Raw genomic sequence first — 21,932 nt, 5'->3', positions numbered from 1 at the left:
GGGCCTCGCATGTGCTAGGTGAGTGCGCTACTGCTGAGCCACAACCTCAGCTCTATCCATTTATCTTTCTTTTTTTTTTTTTATTTGTAGTTGAACACAATACCTTTATTTATTCATTTTTATGTGGTGCTGAGGATTGAACCCAGTGCCCCTGTACGTGCCAGGTGAGCGCTCCACCCCTGAGCCCCAGCCCCAGCCCCTTCATTTATCTTTAAAGTAAACTTTCATTGCTAAAGTTGCTGAAGCTGGTCTTTGCAACTGAGAGCCGAACAGCTTTAAGAGTTTCCAAAAACCTTTTACTGTGAAAAGTTCAAGAAGTCATTTATAAGTCAAAAAGTATTAGAATTAAATAGAAAACATAATTTTTATGAACACATTCTTTCTATACAGAAGGATGGTCTCCATAGGAATTTAAAATAAACAATATAAAAATCAGTGTCATTGATTGCAAATAGGTATCTCCCTCTGACTATCTTGAGGTGACATGTCTCTACGTAGCTAAAAGGTGAGGGGTCCGACATCTCTCACGAGCTTGCTCGGTGAGCCTCTGGCGGAGATTTCTTACTTTCTTGATAAGATTCTGCTCCATGCTGTCCCATTCTCTTGTTTTCCTATTTAAAGAAACTTGAAAACAAGATTTGATATTACTAGCAGTTGAATTTTCTGATGTTAGCAATGATAGAGTAATTATTTTGAAGGTAATGTGCTGCAAACCTTAATAATAAAATGAATATTGTAAAAACAAGGCTTCTTAAACAAAAAGCTGAATGAATTACCTGCCCCTAAGTAGTTCTATTTACAATTCAAATATTTATTTATAGAACTGAAGAAATGCTATCAGCAAACTTGTATATTTTAAGTGATTTAGCATTTATAAAATTTATACATTAGGAACCAAGCATGACTAAGAATTTGTGTTCTTCAAAACAGCTTCCTCACTATGATGTCAATGATAACGAGAAAAGTCATTTCTAGTCACTGTGAAGTGTGTTCCATGACTGCTTTCCCAATAACAAAATAAACAAACCAATGTTCTTAATTAATAGCAAAGATTAAAATACAACAATTTGTCTAAGAGTAATGGCCATTTCAAGTGGACTAAGGGGTTAGTAAATATGGAATTTGGGAGGAAAATCCACAACTTAAAAATACACTTCTGAAATTTAGTTTCATAACCAGTCAGCTTCAATTCCTGAAAAACTATTTTCTTCTCTCAAAGAACTTTCATTTTTTTTTTTTTTTCCAAACGACCTAGACTGAGCCAGTTCTTTCACTCCAGTTTGAAATTTAGAATTGTCTGGTTAAAGCTGAAGTTCTAGTTGGGCGAGAAGCACAGGCCTGCGCTCCCAGCTGCTCTGCAGGCTGAAGCAGGAGGCCAGTGCCAGCCCAAGGGGTGTGAAGGCTGCCTGTGAAACGTGGTGAGGAAGAAAAAGAGGGAGTTCTGAGGTGTCAGAATAAGAACAGTTGAGAATCTCTGTATTTCATTTGATTCACAAATGATTCTTAGTCTAATTCATATCCTGGCATAGAATATATAGGTGCATATATAACTATGAGTTACAAAAACATTTCACATAATACTGGAATCTTATGACTTATTATTAGAAATATTTCTTGTAAGTCACTGGGAAGCCAAGAACCAAGCCATGATGGTTTACAGCTCGAATGGACAAGTGCCGGAGCAGTCCTCAGGGACACTGTCTTTCATAACACATTTCTTTTGGGGAACAGTTGAATTTGTGATTTTGTTCTTCAAAATTTCCTCAAGAAGATGTGAAAACAAAAGAGGCTACAGAAACTCATTTGATTCCAGATTCGACAATGGAAGACGGTCAATAGGAAACCCTCCCCGAAGAATGGGTCAAATCAATCATCTTCGTGGTCCCAGCCCTCCTCCCATGGGTGGTGTATGAGGAAGGTAAATGTCTGCTCTAAGAGGGAGACAACTAGACGTACACATTCACGGCAGAAGGAACCTTTTGCAGGGATCTGGCCTTACCAACATGCAATTCCACAAATGCACATTTGTCTCATCTTTTTTGTATAATTTATTAAAATATTATTATAGTTTAAAAAAAGAGAAATATTTCTTTAAAAGCTCATTTTTTGGAGACCTTGCATAAAATTTTGTTCTTTTAAAAGAACTCAAAGACCTCCTTAAATTCTGCTTCATCTATTGAAAACATCAGCTGAAAGAATGTCTAACATTACAGTTTCCTGTCCCTTCTCCCCTTTTCACAGTTAGTAATATACTTGTTAGCTCCTTTATGGGTTAGTGTGACTATACTGCTGTAAGATGCCACCCTGTCCCTTCCAAAAATAAACATGATCCCCCAGGGCATCAAGCCAAGGGATCTGAAGTCACCCACTAGCCAGCACAAAGCCTTTCATTGGCAGCAGCGCACCTGATATAGCATGGACTCCCTCCCAATGGCTGCAGAGGAAGACACAAGACAATTCACATATGTGGTAGTGCTGAAGTTTTCTTTTTGAAAGGATGTGAAAGCAGTTACAAACCTCATATTATTAATTTAGGGCCTTCAGTTAGGGCCTCTACCTCTTTTGGGGCAGCAATACTGATATAAAGAAATGGAGTGGCATGAATGCATTCAGCAGACTTTCTTTATCTGGAGTTGGTCTGTATCTGGTTTTTTCCTCTAGCTGGAAACCCGTGGGATTCTTGCTGACTCCATTTTAGGTTTTCTGCTATCAGGGACCTAAGAACCAGCACTGACATTCTATAAATATCATTGCAACCACAATTTTGCTTAAATATTGTTAAATAAAAAATGACAGAAGAAATCTTTCTTGCTTATCAACTTACTCTGTGTTGAGGAATCCATATCAGAAATGTCATTTAATTCTGAGGTTCTAGGCAAACTGCTCAACGTAACCCGTTCATTTTGCAACTGGAGCACTTCTGCTGCAAAAATGAGGTAGAGAGGATGTTCAGGAAGGAGCAGAAAGCCTTTACTAATGCCAGTGGTCCCTAGTAAATTAAAATTGTCAGACTGGGGATATAGTTCAGTTGGTAGAGTGCTTGCCTTGCATGCACAAGGCCCTGGGTTCAATCCCCAGCACACACACACACACACACACACACACACACACAAAAATTGTCAGGATGGTTAAACCCTTTCTTTTCTATTCTGAAAACATGCTACCACCATTAAATGTTGGCGTAGGATCTGTCTTCCTTAACAAGAATCCTAAAGTGCAAGAAGCAAAATCAAGAATCAATAAATGAGGTGGCATCAACCTAAGAAACTTCTTCTCAACAAAGGAAACAATAACATGAAGAGAGAGCCTACAGAATGGGAGAAAATCTTTACCACATGAACCTCAGAGCATTAATCTCTAGGATATACAAAGAACTCAAAGGACTTAAAGTCAGCATATTACAGTGATGCAGCCACATCAATGTTTATAGCAGCTCATCTCACAATAAATAAACTATGGAACCAACCTAGATGCCCTTAAACAGATGAATGGATAAAGAAAATGTGATGTAGAACTAATTAGAATAAATTTAAAAATGCTACCATCAGCCAGAAGGCAAGTAAAGCACAGTGAGAATTAAGAGCCCAGCTGAAATTTTCATAACATCTTTTAAAAACACCACTAGCTAAAACAAAAAGCCAACAGATAGCTAAAAAATACAGATGTTAGGGTAGAGATCCCCAATGTTTACTGGAAGTGCTTATGAAAGCGATCAGCAAGCCCTTGCCGAGCACTGCCTGGGCGGCGCACCAGCCTCGCCCACGCGGCCCGACCACAGGCCCACCCCGCCAGGCTGGCCCGGCGTAGCCTCCAGAGAGGAGGCCCAGCCAGCTCTGGAGCCCAGGGGCGCCTCCCACTTTCATCAAGTGCTCTCACTGGCTGACACTGGCCTCTCAGCTGCTCTCTCACTGCCCCTAACTCCTAAAGCTTCACATCCAATGACAACAAAGTCTTCCTTGAAAAAGTCCCGTCCTAACACCCCACCTCAGGCCTCTCCCTGGCCACTCCACCACAGCCCAGCCTCCACACACGGGCCCGGCAGAGGCTCCCTGCGACACCTGCTGCAAACTTCACCAGCTCGTTTCACTCCGAGGTTTAGCTCACGAGGCATTAAGATAAATCTAATTATCAACTGACTAATTTGAGCTGGCGTGGGCGAACGGAACAGGAGTGTGCGAAGGGGCGCCGTGGCGCGGAGGTCGCACTCATCGCCTGCACCGCGCCGAGGGCAGTTTCTAACGAGACTTACCAAGAGGAGACCAAGAGTCAACCTCTTTACACGTGGAAGGAATAGAAAACGGAGTGCGGTGACAAGCTCGCCAGCCTCCAAGTGCCCCGGCACAGGGGGCGCAGCACAAGTCGGCCTTCCCCCGCTTCCAGAGTCCACATCTCCCAGTTGCCTCTCCTCTGTCCTCCAAAACACTGGCCACTGCATTTAATTCACCTTCCCCAGGGGCTGTCTGGTAAATATTATCTCTGTTCAAATAATCGGTGGTTCCCTTTGCTCACAGCGATATTTCAAACACTGTGAGGTCCTGGGTATGTGAATTTAAAAAAAATCTTTGATTTATGAAAAATAACAAATGCTAATTGTAACAATTTTGGACATATAAGGAATAGAGGAAAAGTGAAAGTTCCTATACTTTCTGTATTGCAACTTGCTTTGTTTTTCTTAATTTAATGTATCTAAGGCTCCAAAAGCAATTCTTTATCACTTTATTTATTCTTATTGTTTTGTGGTGTTGGGGTTGAACCCAGGGCCTTGCACATGCTAGGCAAGGACTGAACTACATTCCCGGCTTTTAAAAACAAAACAACAACAACAACAATTTTTTTTTTTTTTTGAGTCGGTGTCTAAATTGCCAAGGCTGTTTTGAACTTGGCAATCTTCCTGCTTCAGCCTCCTGGGTGGCTGGGACTATAGGCATGAGCCACTGTGCTGGCCTTTTTATTATTTTGAATTAGTGTTTATATAATGAATTGTTATTATATATACTGAAAGATTCAAAAGGAATAAAAAGGTACAACTAAATTCCTGCCTTGTCCAACACTGCCTCCAAGTTCCTTGCCTAGGAGGCAGACTTACAGCAACAGGAGAAGGACACCCCCCTCAGGCTGGCATTGAAGTCCTTATTATCTATCTTTTCTGAGATAGCTAGGGCTAGAGTGTACCAAGTTCTTTGCTCCAGCTTGCCTAACTTAAATCACTAAGACAGGCAACTTCCTACCATTGTTTAATCACAATTAACAAGTTCTTCATGAACAACTGAAATTCATGGAAGTTTTTGGTTGATCAATTCACATAAACATAAGGAAAAATTTTGTTTGCGTATGTGTATGTGCATGTTTTGGGAGATGTTTCCCAAAGAGGTCCAGAAACAATAAGTGGTTACAAAACAGTATAACGCAATGTTAGGATTGTAACAAAATTAAAGATCACCAAGTCTGTAATCTTCTCATTTCACAAATACAAAACCGAAGACCAGTAAATGTTCCTGAGTTAATCCAAATTCAAGTGGTTAAATAAACTAACCAGAAGCACACAGCTCAGTGACAGCAGCTGAGTGTACTGAGACCCTCCTGTCCACACCCACACAGTGGGCGTGTCCTGAGTGGGGTGCACCCTCTCTGTCTCAAGTGTCATCCTGCTTCTCTACACTCTCCCCTTTCTTCAAGGCCCAGTGATTTTGAAACCTGGTCCAGTGGCCTTACTCAGCAACAGCATTTACTGATGTCTTTCTTTAAGCAACAGTCTCATTAATATATAATCCATACCCCCCACACAAACTGGATACTTTCCCAGTGCACAATTCAGTGTTATTAATATATTCAGAGTTATTCAGAGTTGTACAACTGTCACCACTAATTCTAGAACATTTTCATCACCCCAAAAGAAACTCCACATCCTTTTCACTTCCAGCCAACCATTAACTACTCTGATCTCCACAGATTTTCCAATTCTGTACATTTTATATGAACAGGATCACATAATATGTGGCCTTTTAGGTCTGTTTTTTTTTTTTATGTATTATGGGGTTTAAGGTTCAGTTTTCTTTTTTTTTGGTGGTATTGGGAATGAAACCTAGAGCCCTGTGCATGCTAGGCAAGCACCCACCCCTCCATGAGCTGCCGCCACAGTCCTGAAGTTCACCCATTTTGTACCATGGATCAGCACTCACTCGTCTTTATAAATGAGTAAGATTCTGTTCTATGGATATATCCCATTGTTTATCCATTCCTCATTTAAAGGATCTCTGGGTTGTTTCTATTTTGACTGTTTCAAATAATGATGCCACGAAATTCACGAATAAGTTTTTACACAAACACATGCTTTTGATTCTCTGGGAGACATACCTAGGGGATGCACTACTTGGGTTAACCTTCTGAGGAACTGTCAAACTAACTTCCAAAGTGATGGCACCATTTTACACTCCCTGCAGCACTGTCCTCATCTCTCGGCCTTTACTATTTGTCTTTTTGACTATAGCCAACCTAGAGGGTGTGGAGTGGTGTCCCATTGTGGTTTTTATTTCATTTCCCTTTCCCTAACGATTAATAAAGTGGACATGTTTTCCATGTGCATCTGGCCATTTTTTGTATCTTCTCTGGAGAAATGTCTATTCACATGCTTTGCCATTTTAAAATTAAGTTTCTAGGCCTGGGATTTTAGGGACGTCCAGGCAAGAACCAGAAAGTTCTGTCTTCTGAAAGATAGTAAGAATTTCCTGACATTGCTGATAAAGTTTCAATACTAGGCAAAAATGTTAAGTAAATCTTCTGTCCCTAGCACATGTGGACTGTTTGCTACGTCTTGGTACCTGTCTTCTGGGGCCTGAGTGAAAAACCAATGCTGAGCATCTCCAATCAAAATGCTTTCCTAACTGTAGCCAATTATCTTCTGGTTTTAGGGTCACATGATTATGACTAAATTATACATCCTGATTAAAGAAATGACTGACAGTTCTTTAGGGGTTTACCTTTTAAAAACTGGATGCTTATTAACAAATTCTCTCATTGGTAAAATTTAGGAGGGTTAAACTTTAGGTAGCAGGAGGGGAGCCATTACGGAGGCAGATGGAAGTATGTTGTTAGACCAATGATGATGGAAGCTTCCTGAAGTTTCCCACATTTTTCTATTTCTAAATATGTAGGTTCTTGAAAAGATTCAAAAAGTTTTTCCTTTCTAAAACAGGAGTAAGTATGAAAGGGTCAGGGAGAAAAGATAGCTCCAGAAGACAGTATCTTTTGTGAGCCAGTTTTAAATATTTAATTTGTGCAAAGTCACATTCTCTCCCCAATTTCTCCCAACTACTATTTTTGATGCAACTGAGACCACTAAATCTCAAGCATGAGAGGTAATGAGGGGTTGCCAAAGTAGGAATGAGTAACTGATGACAGCATCTAACCTAGATTTTTACTTTTCAGATTTGTGGTTGAAGCTCAAAACATTATGCCAAGTAAAAGAACAAGACACAAAAGACCATATATTGTAGGACTCCATTTACATGAAATCTCCTGAAGAGAAAAATCTAGTGACCACAAGTAGATCAGTAGTTGCCAGCAGCTGGTCGGGAGTGAGGGGAAGAGGGGAATAACTTTTAATTGGTACAGAGTTTATTTTGAGGTGTCAAAAAAAGTTCTAAAATTGCTTGTGATGATAGTTGCACAGCTCTGAATAGATTTCTTAACATACAGTAATACAACACATTGTACACTATAAAATAGGTAAATTGTATGGTATGTGAATTATACATCAGCAAAGCTGTGATTTTAAAAATAATGCATATACATTATAAAAGACTGAAACAATACAACATAATAAAATTTTCCTGTATCTGTACTCTACTTTAGAATTTTAAAATTATAATATATAAATTATGATTTTCATTTTTTCAGTTGATTTTGTAGTCCTTGTAACAAAAGCCTAATGTCTGATTAGATCCTATAGGAAGATCTCTAAGATATACATTAATATACTATTATTCTGAGGGCCAGATATTGGCAAAGCACATATTTTTACTAAAATAATTATAAGTAGCACTTTGGGAACAAATCACATTCTAGAAGACTAAGAGGATCAAGGGGCCATGGATCTACGGAAAGTCCTACAGGAAACAGTCCTACAGGAAAGGCGAAACACTGTTCTTGATCAGAGCTTTGTTTTTAAACATAACCACCTCCTCAGCTCACCCTTTCCTGCTCCTCCCCCAAAAGAAAAAAGGTAACTAGTGATTACCTCTTAGCAGTGCATAGTTTGAATGAAAGTGCCAAAATACACCTCTATGAATTATTCATGAGAACAGAAAAGAGGAATGTGTGACAGTATGAAGGACACTCAATGACACTCACCTTTATTACATGGATTTTCAGCATGTTCTAAGGCAGCACTCATCTCCTGCTGTAAAAACCACTTTCTGGATTCATCCGAAAGGGCAGAAGCTTTCTTTTCTGATCTCAAATGAAACCCTTTTTCTTCAGCTTCCTTCCACTACATAAAAGTAAGTGGTGAAAACAGATCACATAAAAATTGTGGTAACACAAACTCTTACCTTTTCCTCTACTCTTCCTCCTTCACAATCTCAGGGTGCACACTATCTGCTTGGTATTATGGGATCTGGGGCGGGTGTGGTGTTCCACAGCTATGGAAGAACTCTGGGAACAGAGGCACATTCTGTGTAGTACTCAGCACCTCTGAGGGCCATGGAACCCATAGCCAGGTCCCAACCATTGTAGAAACAACCATTCATTTCCATGTGCTTCAAATCTTAGGAGTCTAAGCTGGTTTTGTATTAATGGTGATTAATTTTATTTAATTTTAATGCTATGCCTTAGTAAAAAAAAGTCAACAAAATTCAGAGAATTAATTCTTTGTCCAGCTCTGGCATATACCTTGACCACAAGGAAGTCAAGTAATTTCTATTAGTCCCCTGATTTCTTCCCAAGAAAATGACCATCACCTTAAAATCAGCTCAGAGGATAACTAAAATAACAGATTTAAAATATTATAATATTTGCTAATGTTCTAGAAATGCTACAGCTTTTATATGGAAAAACTCATATCATTTTCATGAAGAGAACACCAATGTACTAAATAAAAGCTTTAAAGAATCATAAAACACAACCAGAGACCCATCCCTTTGGTGTTCCTGATGATGGCACTGAGTCTGGGGATTCCCCAAGGTTACATAAAAGTCAAGTTAGCTTTAGAACCCAGGATCCAAACACAAAGAATTTCTGCATAATGTGAGAAGCCCTTACAACGATTCCATCTACTCTCAAATGTACTATTTTACCCAAGTATAATAGCACCAAATTTCACAGTCCAGCCATAGTATCAGCAATCCTACGGGAGGGGGGGTGGGGGCTTCCACCACAGTACTCCTGAGACAACGGCCTCAGTGTCCTGGACAGTACTCCTCCCCACACCCCCTTCCCTGTTCCTGAAAGGAAGGGTTCTACACAGGACCCCTTGCCACTGGGAGGTGGTAGGACACTCTGGAATAGCGACTTGTCTGAAATACGTGGTAAGCAGCTTTCAGAATAGACACCTGAGGCAGCTGCAGAAGGAGGAAGGAACTAAAGCCAGTTATCTAGAGCCTCATCTCTCCCCAGCAGCAGAACCCTTAGGAAAGTCCACGGTATCTGTGATAGAGTCTACAGAGCACAGGGCCTCCAGGTGTTAGGAGAAGTCACCAAAAGATACATCTGTGTGACATACACTCTTGGCTGTCTCTTCAAAATCCATTTTGAATCTACTTTCAGAATAAATCTTAATTTTATTTAGGTTCATAATAAACCCTGTTAAAAACTACATTTCTCAGAATCTTTTGCAACCAAATTGGTTAGAAATATGATATGGGACTACTATGGTTTGGATGTGAGGGGGTCCCCCAGAAGCTCCCATGTGAGACAATACAATAAGGTTCACAGGAGAAATGACTGGATTTTAAGAGTCTTAACCCAATCAGTGAATTTATACCCTGACTGGGATTAACCAGGTGGTGACTGAAGCGATAAGGTGCGGCTGGAGGAGGTGGGAAATGGGATGTGGCTTTGGGATTTATATTTGTATCTGGCAAGTGGAGTGTGTGTCTGTCTGTCTGTCTCTCTCTCTCTCTCTCTCTCTCTCCTTCCTAATCACTAATCACTATGTGAGCTGTTTCCCTCTGCTACATTCTTCTTCCATGAGGCCTCACCTTGAGCCCTGAGGAATGGAGTTGGCCTTCTATGGACTAAGACCTCTGAAACCATGTGCCCTCAAATACACTTTGCCTCCTCTACAATTGTTCTGGTTGGGTCTTTCAGTCATAGTAGTGAAAGAGGTGACTAAAATAGGGACCCTGAGAAAGAGCTGACTCTGATGGGAGGTAGAAGATCCTGTACTTCTTTCTGTTGTCTGGCATATACATGTGATGGCTGGAACTCTAGCAGTCAACTTGGATGATAAGGTATCATTGAGAATGAAAACCATACACCAGGAAGCAGTACAGAAAAGTCCAAGAAACATGGTAGCCTTGAAGTCTCAGTAGCTTGAAATTGTTTATCTCCAAAATTGTGAGAAAGAAAAGCATTTCTATCTTGTCACTACTATTTTGAGTTTTGTTATTAGCAGCTCCAAACATTTTCTATTTATTCAAAATCTTTTGTAAGTATAAAGAATGAGGTAAAGCTGGGCATGATGGTGGCATGCCTATAATCCCAACTACTTGGGAGGCTAGTGTAGGACCATTGCAAATTTGAGGCCAGCCTCAGTAACTTAGCAAGACACTGTCTCAAAGTAAAAAAATTTAAAAAGGGCTAGGTATATAGCTCATAGGTAGAATGTTCCTGGGTTCAATCCTTAGTACCCCAAATCAAAAACCAAAACTCTAAAACCAAAAAATTCCCAAACAAAAAAATTAAAATGAGGGGCTAGGATTATAGCTCAGTGGTAGAGCACTTGCCTAGCATGTGTGATTCAATTCTCAGCACCACATATAAATAAATAAAATAAAGGTCCACTGGCAACTAAAAACAAATTTTTTTTTGAAAAAAAAAAAGTATAATAATATTACCACAGACTTAAAAAACAAACAACCAAACAAAAAACGAAAAGCAGGTAAATTAAAGTGGTAATACCACCCAATTAGCCAGAACAAATCCAGGAGCTAACAAATTGAGACACACTAAAAGAAATGAGAAAAATGCTTAACAATTTTTAGGTAGCATCAATATTAGATAACTTCTCTGAGAAACAACCATTAAAATTAGATAATTTTTCCCAACTAAAATTACTTGGTTTGATGCTTTTGTCATCTGATTATGTATTATTCTGATATTTAAATGCTTCATCTAATAAAAAATTTATAATACGATTCTTACCTTCTTAGCTTCCTCCTCCATCATTGCATTTAATACCTCTGATTCTTTCCTTCTGTTCTTCCGAAGGAGGCTGGCTACTTCTCGGTATCCTTCATTTCGTTGTAGATCATTACATTTTTGTCTATGTAAATTTTGAATCTGCCAGTCAGTATTTAAGCATGCTTGTTCAGCTTTTGCCAAATTTTCTTCAATTATCTAAGAAAAGTTGTAAAAATTCAGAAACAATGTCAGACTCTAAAATCATGTGTCCAGGTATCTAGGACAGCTGTTCATAAGCTTGGTTGCATATCACAGTCACCTGGTGTGTTAAAACAGACTGACTCCCAGGGCCCACCACAAACCAGTAAAATCCATCTCTGGTGCAGCTGGATATTGGTATTTTAAAACACTCTGTAAGTGATTTTAATGTATAGCAAGAGTGAGAACTTCCAGGCTAGGGGATGGGTAGGATTTAGTAATATTTGTTTTCAACACCATGAAAACGAGTCAAAAGAGCCTATTTTTACAGATTCACAAAAGTCTACAATTAAAAAAAAAAAATAGTGGAATATTTTGGGTGAATAAGCTAAGGGACTGTTGCAGAACAGAAGGTCTCTACACCATTCCTGATTCTTGAAAGAGGACCAACCCTCGACATACACTCATTTAACATTTTGCTAAAGGTATAATAGAGAAAGTTCTTTTTTTAATGCCTCAAGTTTTATTTCAATTCATTTAAATCATCATTTCTGAAAGGATACTCTGTAAGAAATTCTATAAAATAAGTCTGGAAATGTTTCTTAATGATTCAGAATGTACAAAACTCTCAAATTTGGCATTTAAAAAACCCCCTATTTTAGGACAGCATTTCCAATACTTGGTCATCCCCCACTTCACTGAATAACAGTTATCAGAATTCCACAAATATACTCTGGAAGTGCTGGCTTCCATACGAGACAGGGACCTCAACCATTTAGGGAAAATCTCTGAGACACAGCATGACAGAAGAGCATAATTTGTAAAAGTTTCTATTTCCTTTGAAACGGTAGTTATAAAGAGTCTGACAGAGACTCATATATGACTTTCAATGAAGCAAGCACCCTGTAAATAAATACAGCAATGTGAGGCTCTAGGAACCTGGATTCATGAAGCAAAGCAATGAATTATCTCAATTTCACAATTTATTCTAAATTTGTTCTCTTAAAAGAACTATGGATGGAAAATTACCTCCTATGTACACACTAAATTTGCCATATGTTTACCTTCTGGGTCTTTCTGCTCTGAGTCTGGCCAGTTTCTATTAGCTTATGAAACATGTGTTCTTCAAGATCCACTTTTCGCCTATAGGCATCAGCATCTTCCTTAATTTCTTTTGCAATAGCTTCTTGATTTCTAGTAAGATTCTGTTAAAAAAAATTGCTGATTTATATAATAATACTAAAACACAAAGTGGCTTTTCTTTTTGCAAAATACTAATACATATACAAATAAAAACTGTAACCATTTAATTTTCAAAGTAAAAAGCAAGTAGTAGTAATATCAGTGAAAACCACAAAGCAAGTAACTCTGAAAATTCTCTCCTTCCTAAAAGCAAAAACTGTCAGAATCAACTTCTTCAAAATTATGGAAATTGACTGAAGCCTTACAGCAATCTGGAGAGCATTTACTCATTAAAATGGCTAAACCTCAGTAAGAAACAGCAAGCTCTCTGCTATTTTATCTTGTGTATTCTGATTCTCACCCAACCCCAAGCTCAGGTTAGCCCTGAAAACCAGCAGCCTGGTAACCTATGGGGCAGGCGAGACGGGGCTGGAGCTCCTTCAAGCCATTCCCTGAGAGTCACCATTACTTGACCTTACTGGCGGGTCTCTGCAAGACCCCACTGCCTACGTTGTCTTCACATCACCTCACTCAGAACTCAGTGTGCGCAGCCAGTTCCTCAGGGACATTTGTAGAAAACAATTAGAAATTGAACATCCTGGCTGTGGAGGCAGTAGATCGTGGTTGACAGCACACAACAGGATAATTCCAGCAGCTCAGGAGGCTGAGGCAGAAGGATGGTGAGTTCAAAGCCAGCAAAAGTGAGGCATTAAACAACTCAGTGAGACTCTGTCTTCAAATAAAATACAAAATAGAGCTGGGATGTGGCTTAGTGGTCGAGTGCCCCTGAAAATTGCAACTAAGCGAGGCCCTAAGCAACTTAGACCCTGTCTCTAAATAAAAAATAAAAGGGCCGGGGATGTGGCTCAGGGGTAAAGTACTCCTGGGTTCAATTCCTAACACCAAAAAAGAACTAGGAGAAAAGAATGAAAATCCACAGTGAAGAGGAATGAAGACGGGTTAGTGGTGTGACGCAGCATATTGGATAAAGGAAGTTGTCAATTCATTTTTTTTTTTATTATAGTTTTCTTAGGCCATGGAGGAAGAGGGAAACTATTATCCCCCCAGCAGGCGGCATGTATCAGACATTGTGCAGGAAAGGTTTTACTCAGTATGTCTGAGTTATTCAAACCCTGCACATTTCAAAGAAAAGACTAGCCCTTGGCCAGCTCCTGGAAGATAAGCTCTCGGGCCTCCATCACTCTGCCTGAGGCCTTTGCATTACTGGGGATTTGGCCACGCCATGGGCTTATGTGAACAATGCGATTTGGTAGGAGCTGCGGGCCAGACTACATTAGCCTGACTTCTGGAGGGGCTGAAGAAAGACATCTAAGGGCAGCCTCCTGTGTGCTCCTTTCCTACGCTGACCCCCTGTGATACCCAAGACAACGAGGCTTGCACAAGCCTCCTGGTGGCGGTTCTCTGTGCAACTGTCCCACATCTATGCCAGGAGAATTCAGTGTTGTCTGCACAACCCCACGGGAGATGCCAGCTGCAAGATCTGCCTGCTCTGAAGTCCACCTACATGACCCTTAAGTTTACTGGATTTAATTTCCTTCTACTTCAATAAAATGAAACCACAGGTGTAAGAGTTCTTACTGAATTCTGTGAGTCCTAATGAATCAATGAACCCAAGGGTGGTCTTGGGGACCCTGCGACATATGCATATTAGTTCATTTATAATCCTGATAACGATCTTTTCAAGGATGCTATTATTCCACAGAGAAGGTGCTTACATGTGAAAGAGAGAAGGACAAAACCCACTTCATTAAAACAAGGTCCTGGAAGGTGAAGGGAAGGGATCTGGATCACAGGTCAGAATTTACTTGTTGGTCTTTATGCTTAGTTTTCTTATTTTTCTTCTTTTTTAATTAGGGTCGGGGGTGTAGCTCAGTGGTAGAGGGCTTGCCTAGCACGTACAAGACTCTGGGCTCCATACCCAGCACTGCCAAAAAACTAAACCAAATGAAATCAAACCAAACCAAACCAAAACAAAAATACCAATCAAATTAGGTGTATATAGAATGTTGAGCTCGTATTTCCCATTGAGCTAATAATGATATTTTCTGGAACAAAATGTCTTTAGAAACCAGGTACAATGGAGCATACCTATAATCCCAGCAATTTGGGAGGCTGAGGCAGAAGGACTGAAAATTTAAGGCCAGCCTCGGCAACTTGGTGAGGCCCTGAGCAATTTAGTGAAATGCTGTCTCAAAATAAAAAATAGAAAGACTTGGGGATGTGGCTCAGTGGTAAAGCACATCTAGGTTCAATGCCCAGTCTCCTGTACCTGCCCCCCAGCCCAAAGTCTTTGGAAATAGACATTTTTGGGGGATAGGTAATGGGGAATGAACTCAGGGGCACTTGACCACTGAGCAACACCCCCAGCCCTATTTTGTATTTTATTTAGAGACAGGGTCTCATTGAGTTGATCAGCACCTTGCTGTTGCTAAGGCTGGCTTTGAACTTGCAATCCTCCTGCCTCAGCCTCCCAAAACGCTGGGACTACAGGTGTGCAACACCACACCTGGTTGGAAATAGATATTTAATTGATGTGTAATGTAAGAGAGAAATTTGGGAGGTAAAGTGTTGGTCACTAAAGCCACTTTTAAAAAGGTGAGAGCAATATATCTGTAGCTAAATGAACAGATAAATTTTAGGATTTTATGTTAGTTTTAATTTAATTCTTCTCTAACCCTGTAGGTTTCCTTAAATATTTCCTTCAAAAGATAGCAAAAAGGGATTAATAAATATTTGCCTCCTAATCTGATACTCAGAAAGCAACTCAGTATTACTTAAGTGGCATTCCTGCCCAAAGTGCATCACTAGAATCGTTCCATGAAAACACAATGGGTAAATGCTGAGGGACATTCTGTAACATATCTAGCCTATATGCTTCAATAAACATGAGTGTCATGACATACAAAGGAAATTCAGGAGGAGTTTAAATAGGAGTAAAGAAGACATGAGACACCTGGAAATATGGATCTTAGATTTTTCTTTTGCTCTAAAGAATGTTTTTGAGATAACTGATCAAATCTGAAAAAGGGTATTTATAGATCAGATAATATTATGTTGACTTCCTGGTTTTGATAATATACTGCAACTATATAATAGGATTTCTTGTATACTGAAATGCTGAGGGGTAAAGGAGTGTCATGTTTACAACTTACCCTTAAATAGTCCAGAGAAGAAAATATGTATATGTGTACAGATGGAAAGAAAAATTTAGCAAAACATTAATATTTGAGAATCTGAGAGAAAAATATCTTTTTTTTTTTTTGTATCAGTGATTGAACTGAGGGGCGCTTTACCACCGAGCCACACTCCCAGCCCTTTTTTACATTTTATTTAGAGGCAGGGCCTCGCTGAGTTGTTTAGGGCCTCACTAAGTTACTGAAACTGGCTTTGAACTCATGATCCTACTGTCTCAGCCTCCAGAACTGCTGGTTATAGGCATGTGCCACTGTGCCCAGCTGAGAGAAAAATATCTTGAAAATTTTAGGATTTTTCTTGCAAAATTTCTATTAATTCTGAAATAATGTCCCCTAATTGCCACACACCTCTTATTTCTAGAGGAAAGACAGCAAAAGTAAACTCTAGCTTAGTCCAAGTTAATTACATCTAATTTAAAATTACTGGAAATTCCTTGTTCAGTTCTAGAAGAAACTTAAAAAGTATTACAGATATAATGGATGCTGTTTTAAATATTAATGTAGATAACAATCTTGTGTATGTTACCTGTTATGAACCTGCAGTCAACTTTAAACTCAAAGTCTGATTTTAAGGGGCTGAAGGAAATAAAAACCTATGGTTTCAACATAAATGAGTAACAAAACATTTTCCCCCAATAAAAATTATGTTAACATAGCTTTCCCCAGTGGTATAAAAACTGAGTTGTAGGTTCTAAGCAAATATTTGCCCATCTAATTCCAGAAGATTTAAATTTAAAGTACTTTACAGTTACTGCCATGTTGCCTCACAAGATCCTTAGAAGGCTCAGGGTGAGTATTCCTTATTCCAAATGCTCAAGGCCAGAAGTATTTCTGATTTTGGAATTTTCTTGGGAGTTTGAAATACTGCATAATCTTTACTGGTTGAGCATCCTTAATCTGAAAGCCTGAAATTCAAAATGCTCCAAAATTTGAAATTTTTGAGCATCAAGTTGGCACTTCAAATGTTTTGGCTATCAGAGCACTTCAGATTTTGACTTTTCAGATTAAGAATGATCAACTTGTATTGGGATAATTTCACAGTTAGTTGCACAAATGTAGGAAAACTTAGTAAACTGGTAAAGATCCTGAGGCAATGTCTGGGGCTTACATCTGGTGCTTCAGACACCAGGCTAAGCTGCTACAGAAACATGAATTAAAGAATTACAACAAACTGTACATTCAGACATTCTGGCTACTTTACAATCCTGGATGACACTATATGCTGTTTCAAAAGTGATTAAAATGAACATTAAGAAACCATGAATAAATACAGCCTAAAAAGGGTTCGTACAAACTCTGCTTTTCTTACACTGGAAATAACTGACTTCTACCTTCTCATAAAGTCTTTTTTGTGATTCGAGTTCCAGCTGCCTCATTTCTAGGTCTTTGGTTGTGGTAGCAATTTCTTGATCTCTCATTTGTACCTACGTCCAAACAACAAACACAAGTATTAAAAATAATTTACAAATTCATTTCTAAGAAATTTAGTAATCTTATATAGTGAAAACTCAATGACAGTATTTAAAATAACAGGAATTGGGACTGGGATTGTGGCTCAGTGGTAGAGCACCTGTATCGCACGTGTGAGGTACTGGGTTCGAGCCTCAGAACCACATAAAAACAAATAAAAGTAAAGATATATAAAAAAAATAACAGGAATTGGTTTCAGGAACCAGAGTAACTGATAATATGTTAATATTCACTGTGGAATCTAGGACTAATCTCTGAGTTAAAGTTATGCTTAATTTTTTAAAAAAGATCACATAGTTACCATAGACTCATTTGGATAGACTGGAAAAAGAGGCAGCAGTTTTTACCATGCTACAGTAACCAACACTGAGTTAGAAAAACTTGAACAACTTAAATTTGGGGTTTACAGAAATACAGAATGTTTAATCTTATGAAATATAATGGTTATTTAATGTTCTTTTTGATTTATACTTTTTATAAATCAATTTGACAATAACTTCAGGTTGGACTTTACTGTGGATTATTCAACTTGTGTTTTGATCAGACAGACATAGCTCATTTAGAATTCGCCATTCTCTAGAATTGGATTTCTTGAAAGCTTTTCCCTCCTATATACTAGAGGGTTCAGACAAGATACTTTGAGAGAATCTTAGAAATCATCTTAACTATTTGGTTGCCTAAAGCCCCAATTATTTTTAGCATTGAGAATAAAATACATTGTATGTATTTCAAACAAAACAACAAACTGTAACCAATCAGTTGTCAATCCCCATTCATTTATTTTTTATTTTTTTTTAAATTTTTTTAGTTGTAGTTGGACACAATACCTTTATTTTACTTATTTATTTTTATGTGGTGCTGAGGATCAAATCCAGGGTCTCACATGTGCTAGGTGAGTGCTCCACCACTGAGCCACAACCGCCCCCCCCCCATTCATTTATTCAACAAACATATGATGATTGAATTACCACCTTCAACTACTGAGGGTTAGATACTGTTGATTAAAAGACATGCTATAAAATAGCATGTAATAGGAGAAGCAATAAAAATGAGAATATAGTGGGACTTGCAAAAATACACATCCTAGGGGTCAAAGAAGCTGGTCCACCTTAAGGCTGTAAGTGGGAAAGCAGCTGGCTCAAAGGTGGGGGGCTTGAGTCTAGGAAGCAAGAGCAGTGATGAAGCCAAAGGGTGAAGGAGCTGTCGGGCACAGTACAGTGTGCCTTTTAAGGATTTTAGCTACAGAAGCTCACTGCTTATGAATTTTCAGTGACATAAACAGCCACGTGCCAGAACAAAAACAGATCACTTTGCTGCTAACAGATGTCTGAAGTCACATATACATGTCACTTTGGACTTTGAGGCAGTCTTTCCTGCTGGAGTCGGAGAGGAGCGTTTGCAGTTGGGAAGGGTGAGAGCATGTTAGAATAGGCACCTGGCAGAGTAGGGGGCTAGAAGGGCAGGCAGATGCCTGACCATGCTGCTGAAAGGACATTAAGATACTCTGACCATAAAACACTTTGCCTCACCTCAAGAACTGGAAATATAGGCTGGGGCCACAGCTCAGTGGTAGAGCGCTCGCCTAGCATGCGTGAGGCACTGGGTTCGATCCTCAGCACCACATATTAACAAAATATAGATATTGTGCCCACCTATAGCTAAAAAATAAATATTAAAAAAAACCCTGGAAATAAAGATTTAAGAGTTCTAAGCCTGCCTTACTTTTGGGGAAGAACATATACTCTTTGAGAATAATGAAATATTAATTTGATCCACTAGATAAGAGAATTAAAAAAGCCAATTAAAAATTAATTAGCCTTAGCCAGACACCATGGTGCCTGCCTGTAATCCCAGCCGCTTGGGAGGATCATAAGGAGAATCTCAAGTTCGAAGCCAGCCTCAGCAATTTAGTGTGGCCCTAAGTAATTTTTTAAAATTAGCTTTAAACAAAAGTATTATGCTATAAAAAAAGAGAAAATAGATTTCTAATACAGATGAATTAAAAATAGTCCCAAAGACTTAAAAATATTTAGTATTTTATAAAAAACAAGTTTGAAATTCCCTAAAGTAAATTAAATTCAGTGTAATCCTAATAAAAATTTCAATAGGATGTGGGGAGATGGGGATTCAGAGTGTGATAAAATTCTCAGTCTGTTTGGAATGCTAAACATCTAGGAATACTGAAGAAACTCTTGAAAAGGAAGACTGATGAGTGAGAATCAGGCCTAGGTAGTAGAGCATCACAATTATTACACATTGAAACTGCATGGCACTGACTTAGGAACAGACAGAGCAAGAGAGAAGGTCAACTACATGAGGGAATTCAATATGTAATAACCATTGGCAGATGACTACTAACATTCGACAGTGCTGGGACAAGGGATGAGCCTTTTGCACAGAAAAAAGCTTAGTACCTAACTCATACCTTACACCCAATTTTCAGACAAACTAGGGGTTGGCAATTTTTTTCTGTTCAGGGCCAGATAGTAAATCCTTTAGGCTTTGTGGGTCATTAGGTTTCTGTCACAATCACTGGCCTCTGCCATCGTAGTACAAATGCATCCACAGACAATATGGAAACAAATGGATGCACCAATGTTCCAATAAAGTTTCATCTATAGACCCTGAAGTCTGAAATTCATATATATTTTTAAAAATGTAATATCATGAAATGCCATTGTCTGAGTTTTACTTCTGCTTTTCTTTCGTTTTTCTAGTACTAGGGTCTAAATCCAGGGCCACACACATTGCCAGACAAGTGTTCTAAAACTGAGCTATATCCCCAGACCTACTGATTTTTACTTTATTTATTTATTTATTTTTTGGTACTATGGATTGAATCCTCAGGGGCCCTTTACCACTGAGCTACATCCCTAGCCTATTTTACTTTTTAATTTGAGAGAGGGTCTTACTAAGTTGCTTAGAGCCTCACTAAATTGCTGAGGCTGGCCTCAACAGACAAACAGGTTAGTTTCCCCCAACCTACACTGTATAAGCAGCCACTAGCTGTTGGTTGTTGAACTTTTAAAATGTGACTTGTCCAAATTGTGGTGTTCTGTTTAGTGTAAAATGAATAGTGGATTTCAAAGCCTTAGTACAAAAAAAAGTAAACAAATAGTCCACCAAAAATGTTTTTATACCAGTTGAATACTGAAGTATTGATGTAAAACATACTGAGTTGAATAATTAAAATAACTAAAATTAAGATAATTAAAATTAATTTCATTTTTTTCTTCTTACTAGAAATGCTTAAGGCTGAGGCAGGAAGATGGCGAGTTCAAAGCCAGTCTCAGCAAAGAAGGGAGCTGCTAAGAAACTCAGTGAGACCCTATCTCTAAATACAATACAAACTAGGGCTGGGGATGTGGCTCAGTGGTTGAGCGCTTGCCTCACATGCAAGAGGCACTGGGTTCGGTCCTCAGCATCACATAAATAAATAAATTAATAAAATAAAGATATGAAAAAGAGATGTTAAATATTTAAAAAAAGAAATAGTAGCAATCACAAAAAAAAAAAAGAGAGAAATACAGCAATAGGAAAAGATATTCAACATATATCATTTTTAAAGGCATGGTATAAAAACAAGTTGTAGGGAAAATAATCCCATTTTTAAAAAAATATAAGTGTAATTACTTTTCATGTATAGAAACAGACCCAAAAAGCTGTGCAATCAATTTATTTTTTAACAGTTTATCTCTGAAGATGAAAAGATGAAGCATGGAAAAGGTCCATTTTTAACTCTATATATTTTATACTGGAAATTCTACATTGATGATACATAAATATTTACATTAAAAAGGAACCTTTCCCCAAATCACAATTAACTTCATGATTAACTGATACGGATACATTTTTATTTTGGAGAAATAGTCATCAAGAATACTAGTCAATTTGACTAGTTACTACAACTAAAATTAAATATATAAAAAAACAGAATACTAAACCTTTCTCTCAATTTCATCATCCAGTCTTTGTAGTTCCATTTCATGTTGATCTTGCTGAAGCTTCAGAAAACGCCTTCTAGCAGCATCTTGTAAGTATAATTCCTTTGTCTTCAGCTCTCTTTTCACAGCAGCTAATCTTAGGTACAAAATACATCAAAGGGAACATTTCCCAATACAGACTTAATTTTTTCACAATAACAACCTGCAACTTATTTTGATGCCACTTGCCCATTTAACTGGTGCCATGGTAACACAACAGTGTTTATAACACATAAATGAACAATGCCCAACTATACAAGTCCACATGTCGGCATGTAGATGATAAATGGCCCACACACAATGGGCTATTCTTCTTACACTCACATTTCGAACAGGTCTACCAGTTAGATTGTTTCAACGTGAGCTGATAAACTTTATATGAAGGAAAAATGCCAAAAAATACTCCAATGTTACCAAACATGACGTATGCTTATTCTTTTAGAATTTTAATAGAATGCTAAAAGCTCAGTTCTGTAATTCCTTTTAACCTAGAATTTTGTTTCATAAAGTTTCACCCCAAAATAAAAATCAATAAACACAGAAA

General features: G+C 38.4%; 2 protein-coding genes across 12 annotated transcripts in view; one reads left to right on the top strand and one right to left on the bottom strand.

Moving 5' to 3' along the window:
* Window positions 1–274: 274 nt before the first annotated feature.
* The window catches only part of Tbc1d31 (TBC1 domain family member 31), a 69,022-nt gene continuing 47,364 nt past the window's right edge, over window positions 275–21,932 (bottom strand). For 5 of the 11 annotated variants that reach the window (XM_048802077.1, XM_048802078.1, XM_048802075.1 and 2 more), the window contains 7 exons: window positions 21,350–21,485; window positions 17,267–17,359; window positions 12,603–12,743; window positions 11,362–11,556; window positions 8,350–8,488; window positions 2,825–2,923; window positions 275–624 (listed from right to left, as the gene is read on the bottom strand). In XM_048802077.1, the coding sequence (XP_048658034.1) occupies window positions 491–624; window positions 2,825–2,923; window positions 8,350–8,488; window positions 11,362–11,556; window positions 12,603–12,743; window positions 17,267–17,359; window positions 21,350–21,485 (937 nt within the window). In that variant the 3' untranslated portion in view covers window positions 275–490. The remainder of the gene's footprint in view (window positions 625–2,824; window positions 2,924–8,349; window positions 8,489–11,361; window positions 11,557–12,602; window positions 12,744–17,266; window positions 17,360–21,349; window positions 21,486–21,932) is intronic. The other 6 variants (XM_048802076.1, XM_015486431.2, XM_048802083.1 and 3 more) reach the window with 3 other exon arrangements.
* LOC107142899 (selenoprotein K-like) lies at window positions 1,650–1,939 on the top strand. The gene has a single exon (XM_048802084.1). It carries the CDS (start codon window positions 1,650–1,652, stop codon window positions 1,911–1,913), a length of 264 nt encoding a protein of 87 aa, XP_048658041.1. The 3' UTR covers window positions 1,914–1,939.

This window comes from Marmota marmota, unplaced genomic scaffold (genome assembly GCF_001458135.2).
Source record: "Marmota marmota marmota unplaced genomic scaffold, marMar, whole genome shotgun sequence".
NCBI lineage: Eukaryota > Metazoa > Chordata > Mammalia > Rodentia > Sciuridae > Marmota > Marmota marmota.
This window is presented reverse-complemented; position numbering and strand designations above follow the sequence as displayed.

Excerpts from the sequence above, each read along its gene's own strand:
- LOC107142899 (XM_048802084.1), top strand. The coding sequence starts at position 1,650 with ATGGTTTACAGCTCGAATGGACAAGTGCCGGAGCAGTCCTCAGGGACA.